General features: G+C 43.0%; 1 protein-coding gene across 1 annotated transcript in view; it reads right to left on the reverse strand.

The window, feature by feature from the left end:
• Positions 1-1,600: 1,600 nt before the first annotated feature.
• The window catches only part of LOC142768966 (uncharacterized), a 30,599-nt gene continuing 22,962 nt past the window's right edge, over positions 1,601-9,237 (reverse strand). The window contains exons 2-4 of the mRNA XM_075871631.1: positions 8,865-9,011; positions 3,677-3,787; positions 1,601-1,840 (exon numbers count right to left, since the gene is read on the reverse strand). Coding sequence (XP_075727746.1) covers positions 1,700-1,840; positions 3,677-3,787; positions 8,865-9,011 — 399 coding nt within the window. The 3' untranslated portion in view covers positions 1,601-1,699. The remainder of the gene's footprint in view (positions 1,841-3,676; positions 3,788-8,864; positions 9,012-9,237) is intronic.

Raw genomic sequence — 9,237 nt, forward strand, 5'->3', positions numbered from 1 at the left:
GTTGAGTCCAGGTATGCAAGAACCTCAAGATGACGTCCTGATGGCACACACATGCTGCTGACTGCCCGAAGCAGCACGACCAGATGGCGGCTTTGGCCAAAAAGTGACCCTCTTTTGGATCACTCGCTGGCTGCTCGATTTCTCAGTACTGCAGCTGCTGTAGCAAATTCTTAGAACCAATCAGATGCGCAAGAATCGCAGTGCGAGTAGACATGAATGGCATACTTGCTTGTGTAAAAATGTCACGTTGACCACACCCGGTAACAACTTCAGAAATTGCGGCAGCTCCTCCCATACAGCTACCAGACATCTATCCTTCAACTGTTTAATGGCGTATTCGGTTGGCCGCTGTGGTCTTTTGGCTCAGAGTCGCCAGATGCAGAGGCAGCTCAAAATCGGAGCGTGAGAGGCAGTGTACAAACCGAATACATCGGCAATCTCAGAGCGCCATGAGCAGCGAGCCTGTAGTGCCACCGCGCAGCCCGGGCGGGAAGCTGCCGGGTAAACAGTGCTGCACCTGGGCCACGCCAGCAAATGTGCCGATCAGTTCAGTGGATATCTCTGACATGTTTGACCTTTCCTATATTCTTTCTTTCGCTCTCTCTGACATGTCTGGATGTAGCGAAAGTCTTCCAAGCTCAGCACATAAATTCGGCGATCGTACTCATTCAAGCTGCTATCTTCAATGCAAATCATGGGGCTGTCTGCAAGCTGCTGTAACAGCAGCATTGATGCTTCCACCGCCTCCGCTAGCCACGTCATTAATCGACACGGTGCATTTATGGATTCGTAGATGTGAATTTGCCCCACACATGCTAAACGGCACTAACAATGCACATGCACGAAGTACTATGCCCCCGGCAACAGCCCCTTTCAAAATGCACGCTCGCACTCCTCACCCGGTTCACCTGCCGACAGCCACGTGATTGGCCGGCTTGTGGCACATGAACCGTCCTCCAGGTCAGATTGTCCCTCGCTCTCACTTCGAAGTCAGAGCGGTTGGAAGCGAAGCGCTCAGAGTCAGAGGCTGACGCTCTGAAAAAACCAACCGAAGGGAGTCCAAGCGCTCGAATTCTACCGACCGAAGGCGCAGCCACTTTTCAGAGCCCTCCAGAGCGCTTGAAAATGCTCAACCGAATACGCCATAAGGCAGTCGTACTACCTGAATTCTCTTTGAATCATAGTTTTTTTCAATTATTGTAAATACTATGAATACTAAATGTTAGAGGTAGGTCGTTGCTACGTAAAACGTTCTATTTGGCTGAGCAGTGTCTAACTTTCCATAAAATTAACCAGGATGCTGAAGTTTCCAACCTAACAGCAGTGACATCAATGAGAGTCTGTGTAACAAAGTCAGCTACCTAAAATGCTCCCCAAGCCACGAAAATGAGCACGTGAGCAATCTTTCTTTGAAAGGGACAGCAATGGCGTTGAGAGGACCCGAAAATTTTAAAGTTGTAATCGCCTATGGCTGCTTGCTGAACAGTTGTGGTTAGTCCCACGACTTCCCACAATTGCCGGCGTAACCAAGCAATGATATTGTAGCAGCAACCTCGTGAGAAAGAATGTGCTAGTCTCTTGGCCACAATAACAAGCAACATGTGGTTGTCACCACTACGGGTGAACCGACGGATTGACTTTTATTTAGCCTAAATTTCACCACTCATTCAAGGACGCCGAGGCGCATACGTCACAGGCCTCATTTTGCCTGCCTGTATATCAGATGGTACATGTTGTAGAAACACATGCCGAGGGTGACACAGGTCAATCCGAGAGTGAACTGATACATGATTTTGTCCATTGGACCACCTTTCAGGTAGACTGGCACACCATCATCCTTCTGCAAAAGAAAAACGAAAAGGGGAGTAGTCTCTTAAAGGAAACCGACAAACAATTTTTATGGTACTGTCGGCTGCAAAAGTTTGCATGATCTGCAGCACATGGAAAAAAAATTGAATTATTTCACTGTCTACTGCACCACCTGCACCACGGTGTGGCTTTGAGGCTATCAAACGTGACCATGGTGATTAGAAATGGTGCATTTAGACATTGCACCGCTGCTAGATATAATTTCAACATCACGCCGCACCACGGTAGGTGGCCCAGGAATGCAGTTTTTTATAGCGCAATGGAACGCTTACTAGTCGTGGAATGTAGAAAAAAAAAAGGGGGGGGGGGGGGGGAATCGTCTGAGGGGATTTTCCTGCATTATGCAAAACAAATGAAACAGAAGACATTAAGGCATGGTTTTGTGGTTTCGTAACTGTGGTGTAATCATCCTCACTTAAATTGAAAGGATTTAAAGCGGAAGAAAGGCAACGCTCTTTGTTAGTGATAACCAAATTCACAACCTTGTAATTACATGTGCAATGCTCAACCACTTTAACTATTACGAAGGGCGCTCCTTCGCCTACCTTTTTTCTAGGGCATTTATGCGTGCTTAATACCTCAATGTGTTAGGCAGTGCCACTAATAGTCCAGAAAATGAGTGTGGAACACTTTTTTGTCGGAATTCGTCATGGTGTGCACAACGTTTGCGCGATCTGGTCGCTTTCTTTGGCCTAAGTGTATGTCAGTTTCATTATTAGTCATGATAAATTGGATGCAAAACCATGTTCTTACTAATGTCCCTTTTTGTACTATAGCTGAATGAAGCAGACTGTCAAATGAAGTTGAAATCATCTTTCCAAACAATGGCTTTAGTAGACAAACGTTGTAGACAAAACAGTACTTAAATGACAACAGTTCATAGCCAAACCGAAGACTGCAGGGTCCCGCTGCAGTCTTCGACTATGGGACCCTCACCTGTATATTTTTCTGTGACATCATTTTATTGCGTTAGAATAATAAATGACTTTCAATTCAACTATGTATTTTATCTATCTATCTTATCAAGTAGCTTATATCATATGAATTGTTCTTCAACTTGTACACCTTTCTTCACTACTGTAATGACCATTTGCACTGTGGATATGAGTAGATGTGATATTTTCGAACTTTTATCTGTAACTTGTTCCACAAAGTGAATAAAGTGCTTAAGCCTGGCAATGGCCGATGTTTATGGCAAAGAGCATGAATAGACCAAGGGCGTTATTCTGCCAAGTTAAGGTTATGAGGTGATATTTAGGCTTATTAGGTGGTGCTGGTCCCCTCAACAAAGTTTAAAAAAGATCTCTGAAAACAACTTTAAGGTCGCTTATAAACAAAGGAAGACGGCTTGGCTGCTAGGTTGAGGTCCAAGGTGACGTCCGAAGTTCACTTGGAGTTCTAGGTTCTAGGTAAACAAAGTTTTGCATCATTAAGTCTTTTATCTTGTCTTTTTTCCACACAGAACTAATGCAGCTTATGTTTTACATGCACCAGAACACCTAATCTTTTATTCATGGATTATGATGTATTGGCATATTTGGAAGTGGGGTTTGCATGTCCTAAGCCCTAATTTTTGAATGTATGCCGCTAGGAAGAGAGCCTATCACGTCCTGCCATTAGGGGCCCCTCCCTCTGAAGACTTTTGTATCCACCACTGCTGTGTCTGTTCTTTTTCTTTTAGTATTAGCATCAGTTGCAGACATCTTTTAAATAGTCGGCGCTTTAACTGGTACTGTTCCGCCACCACAGTAATGTGCTTTAATTAATGACGAGTTCTAGGTTACTAAAATGAAAAAACTATACTAACGCTGAACTGCTTCTGCAGCTCCTTGATTTGGGCCAGTGTCCTGTATTTCCTGGCTGGGGCCACCGCCGTGGTCGTCAACTGCGGGGCCCGCCGGGCAACCGTGGTCAGGGTCTGAAAATATAAAAATGCCATTTTTGTGTAGGTATCGGTGTAGTTCGAAACCCCGCGCTTAATGCTCCTGCACTACCATGAAACCAGCGGACGCGTGCAGCGCGGAAAACTCCTTGGCTATGGTGGCTAAAAGAGGTGGGAGCAACAGCGGCCACGGGGTGCATCAGCTTATGTCAGCCGCGGCAGCGCTGCCGTCACAGCTTAGATCGGCCAGCCGCGGAGGACGCCAGGCTGCCAAGCTTCAAGGTACGCGGTGATTGAGATGGTAGGAACATCGAGAGCTTTCAAACAATAAATGTTAACATGACAGCACTAAAAAGCTCATTTCAGAGAAATTCCGACAATAGTGTCAGTGCTTGTGAGTGAAAAATAATCATCTTGCGTATGACCGAGAAATCGAGAAAGATGCAAATAAAATTATTAATAATAATTTCCGGGTCCTAGTGAGGGTTGAACACGAGTCATTTGCGTGACAAGTAGGTGTTCAGCCATGCATTCGCTTGGGAAGGCAGTGAAAATAACATTCAGGCTTTAGAAACTCGCACGTCCTATACATGTCAGGCTTCACAACGCAACATGCTTGTAATATTAAGGGGAGATGCAGGTCGAAAAATGCGACTTTTTTTTCAAAATTTCCGATTTTTTATTTTTGCTTGTTGATAAAATTAGTACCTCTACTGTTATAAAAAAAAAATACAAGTCGAGACCAAACTGGAAATGCGTTAAAATTGCATCGAAAGAGCACCAGGTGCCTGTTAAAAGGTCCAAAGTGTGCAGTCTTAGAGCACCTTGGCGCCGATAATGCTCCACCACTCGCCATTGTTTATCCCACGAGTCGAGCCTCACTCTTCAAATAACAACAGTTCCTCTCGCTGATGCGGCGCAAGAAATAATAAAAAGAAGCACTCTCCTGCCCGTTTTTGGAGCGCCGCGACTGGCTTATCACGTGGTACAAATCGGGGACTGCCATTGGCCGCTGCGCGCCTGTATGTGCTGTGAAACCTATTTGTGGGGTCCATGTCTTGTCGAGCAGCACAGCTGAAAAATGCTTTTCTCGTGTAATTATCTTCATTATGAATGAAAAAAGGCAGTACTCGCAAGTGAAAGCCGCTGTGCGGCCTGCTCTGTAGGAATAGGCTACTAGCAGCTGGTCCGATTTGCGGCAGTTGTTGGCTTGCAAAAGCCAAAGCATCAAAAGTCATTCACACCTGTCAGCCGGAAAGTTCGTGATGAGGCAATGGATGATGTCGGCGCCGATCTTGCGAGGTCGAAAGAGCTCGCAGTGAGAGAACTTAGCAGGGACGACATTGACATTATGTGCGAAATGACATGGCACTAAACTTGGTTTGGATTTTGCAGTCCTGTCAAACTTTTTCCTAGCTTGCAGTTGGCACAAGGCTCTGCCAGATGGAGCGCAAGTTTGGCAAGCGTTTCATGGCCCTGCCTGTGAGCGAAATGTCTGTGAGGAGTCGGCTCAAAAAAGCCGAGAGGGACAAACTAATGGTGCTGGCGTACTTTAGTCGCAGTGGCCACTACAAGAAGGATTGTTTTTTTTTTGGTGTACAAGTTTCGTCAGATTTAGTGATATCTTTCATGATTAAAAACTCAATTTTAGCTTTAAAACTCGTTTTTCTCAAAACACAAATTTTGCCATTTTTTCCAATGTGTCCCTCCTTTTTCGGGCACTTCTAGGGTTCTGATCTGCATAAAATTTTGCTCAAAATTGTTTACAAAGTATGAAAAATTATCTAGTTGAAATTTCAATATTTTATTGTATAATAAAAAATTGGATGTAAACCTTTACTTGGGTAGGTGAAATATGTACTTTTTACGTCTATTATTTTTCACGTATATTACGTATTTTGTATGTGCTTCCTAATTAGTTATTTGCATTCTACACTTTATTTGAAACATTATGAACTATGAATGGCAAAAAATTGCAGAAGTTTAGGGATGAAAAGAGGGGGGCAGAAAGATTAAGGTTTTCACTTTGTCATGTAGCAGAGCTATAGGTGTGCAACTTGCAAGAAAAATAATTGTATATTCGAAAGCATAAAAATTTCCATAAACAGCTCAAGTTTCACTGCTCTAGAGTGAATATTAAAAAAAAAAGTGTCGTGGAGTAGCACCTCCCCTTAAAATAATATTGTGTGTTACAAGCGTGCGTTGCCATCAGGCGTCAAAACATGCGATTATCATAAGGACTTTGTGACTTGAAGTCTGCCCCCATTACAAAAGGCACACTGCGAGTATTTCCTTATAAGAACACAAAGGGTGCATAGCAAGTTCGAAACAATTTCACGTGCATAATTGCTTGCTGTTTAAAGCATGCTACCCATTACACAGAATGCAGCCATGTGCAAAAGGTTAATTGACACAAATTGCTTTCAACCTTAACAATTAGACTGTAGTAATATACAATGTAAACTTCTCACATAACATCAAATAATAAACATTCACTAAATAGTGGAAGTATGCACTAGGGACAGGGTATCGCTATCGCGTTCTACTACAAAAACCGAAGATTAAGGATCAAATTTTTTTTTAAATGTGGAATCTGGCTGCACATTTTGATAGGTGCGGTAAACTTTGAACATAATTAAGCAAGGCCAAAGCAATGAGCTATTTCCACTGCCATGCAAATGTAGAAGGCAGCACACATCGTGATTACACTGTGATACTTTATATGTGCTGTCTCAAACATAGACGCAGGAGTCAGTGAAGACTCTTAATTGTCATTTTTCTAACTTTGTGGTTGCTTACTTTTTGTCTGTCAGATAAGTTTCATGTTTGGTGCATTTTCTTTATCTCGAGTGACACACTACAAAGGTTTTAAAACTATGCATCTATGCTTGCATATGACAGATGTTGTGAAAGAGGCAGTTCTAAAACAATAAAGAGAAATCATAAGTCCAATCATATAATGAAACTTTAGTAAAGTGACAAAGCTTTATCTCTTTCATTACCACGCCTATTCAAATCGATCACCGGTGATCGACGCTTTGGATCGTGCATGGCTCGAGCAACACCTCGATTCTGATTTTCTTCGTCTATGTGAATAAAAATGTTTTGTACAACGTTTAATGTTTATTATACTCTTCCTGTGTCATTTTTCTTTAAAATGTATATTCTGAATTTTCTTTGTTATGAATATTTTTGCATATATGGTGTTTTTTCTTGCACTGTTTACCAGCTGGCAACCAAAAAATTACACACTTTTTATAGTTTTATTCATTCCAAAATATTTTAGTTGCTTTAAAGCATTTTTTTGGAAAGAGCATTTCATTGCACAAAATTTGATATGCTGCAGTACGTGCTAGAGCACTTTTCGAACTGGCAAAAACAATCTTCCAGAGACACATGAAAAATAACAATTTACACGCAGTAACAAGAGTTAAATAGCACATTCACTGACACAGCTTGCTTTATCGTGCCACGTTTTCTGCCTTTAGTAGGAAATGCAGCCTTTCTATTACATAGAACTTGATCAGACTGTTAGTTAATTCGGTGGAATGTTATTCAAAACCAACACGGGCCTGTTTTTTTCTTGCTGGTGCTGAAATCAAGTTTACTACATTATTTGCTCTCAGTATCTTGAAGCTGAAGCAGTGTGTGAATGAGCCTTCCATCTTTGCAGGCTTGCTCATTGTTACTCATGCCTTGGCGATGTTTTAAAATTTCACCATAGATTGCGCAAACATAGCAACAGAGGCGCACATGGTATGCATGCCTTACAGGTGCTACAGCGCTTCTGTTCAAAGAGAGCAATCTAAGAAGCTAAGCGTGTGCCACCTCTTCTTGATATGAACATCTGCTACACCTTCTGCCGTCCCCTGATGGCTGCGTTGCTCCCACCTGCCCTTCTGGCCACCATACCTTGGCAATTGCGTGCTTGCCACGGTGGTGGCGCCCTTTTGAACAAGGCGTGGCCACGAACCAAGTCATATCGAGCTAAATACGAAGGGGTAGACACGGTATGCAGTGCATGCAGAGAGGAGGAGGAAACTGCCTAACACTTGATAATGTTCTGTAAGGGGCTTCACCCTATAGTTCAGGATCATGGCGCAGAGTTTCTCGAAGCACTGGGGTTTACAGACAGCGAGGGCAAAATAGACTTTAAGCGGGCAGAATTAACTAGAAGGAGGTTATCTGATTCGTGGCTAAAGTCAAGGCACGAGTGAAAATTAAACCATTCACTGCGATGTACCAGTCTTATACTTCACTATTTAAAGAAAAAAAAAAAAGATAAATCTAGTTGTTGGTTCACCAAGTATTACGGCTAGGTGGCGTTAGCCGCCGCCCGATCTAAAGGGTACAGCCACATCAATCCATCCATCCGTTTTTGTATACTTCAGAAGTTTGTATACTTCATACCTTACTAGAAGCACTTTTTTCATAATTCTAGGCGAATTGTTGCGATTAGTTCTAGGTTCTTACTGTAGTTTGTATACTTCAGACCTTGCTAGTCAATTTCGAACTGGTTTTGAGCATTGCTAGCCTTTTAGACCTCAATTAACCACTGCGTGAACATGCGACAAGCCGGGCCTTCGCACTTAGAGGCCGGGCTTCAAAGAAACGAGAACGTGCGAGTAAAGATTGAGGAAAGACACGTGAAAACGCTCGAGAGACACCTCCGCTCTAAATCGAGGCAAATGAAACGCACTGCACGCACTAAGTGAACAGTTTTTTCAATTCTTCAACGCTAACAACTCTTCGAGATCATCGCACGCGAAAGCATTCGCAGGTTTCTCAATCTAACGAGAAGCAGAAAACTGCCTTCACAAGAACGATCACACCTCCTACAATGGCCGCGAGGCAAGTTCGAACCGAAAAGAAGGTCTATAAGTTACGGGGAACGCCAACGTAGGATTTGCAGCAAAGTTAAGTACAAATACTGACAACCGCAGCACTCATGGGAAGGCTGAAGGCAAAACGAAAGGCACCGGCTGCTATGGAGGCACATGCCCGACTACGAAAGGGTGGTCGTAGGGCAACGCTTTGCGGAACTCGGCATGAGAACCACAACTCAGCTAGGATTATGGAATTTCACAAAGCATCCAAGAGTGTTGATACTTACACGAGCAGCGTTCATGGCAGCTTTGGAGCCTCGAAAGTGCGATTTGTAGCGCTGTTCGCCCTTCTCGGGGACGACCTTTGCTTCTAGCCTGAAGAAAACCGGGAGCACTGCCACGATCCTAGCGGCGGGCGTACTAAACATGCACAACTGAAAATTGAGAACAAAATTTAAACAAAATCATTTTGTCTTTAAAAACAAAATTTAGTTACAAATATTAGTCATCTTTTTATTTTTAATTTTATAAAAAAAGTTTCAAGGTGGTGTAAACGACACCTTTTGGAGTTTAAATTACAAGTCTCAGAGGATTCATTTTTTGCGCATTGCAACTAAACATAGCAGTCACGACGTAAACTAGTTGACAATCATTTGTTTT

Source organism: Rhipicephalus microplus, chromosome 8, assembly GCF_043290135.1.
Source record: "Rhipicephalus microplus isolate Deutch F79 chromosome 8, USDA_Rmic, whole genome shotgun sequence".
Lineage (NCBI taxonomy): Eukaryota > Metazoa > Arthropoda > Arachnida > Ixodida > Ixodidae > Rhipicephalus > Rhipicephalus microplus.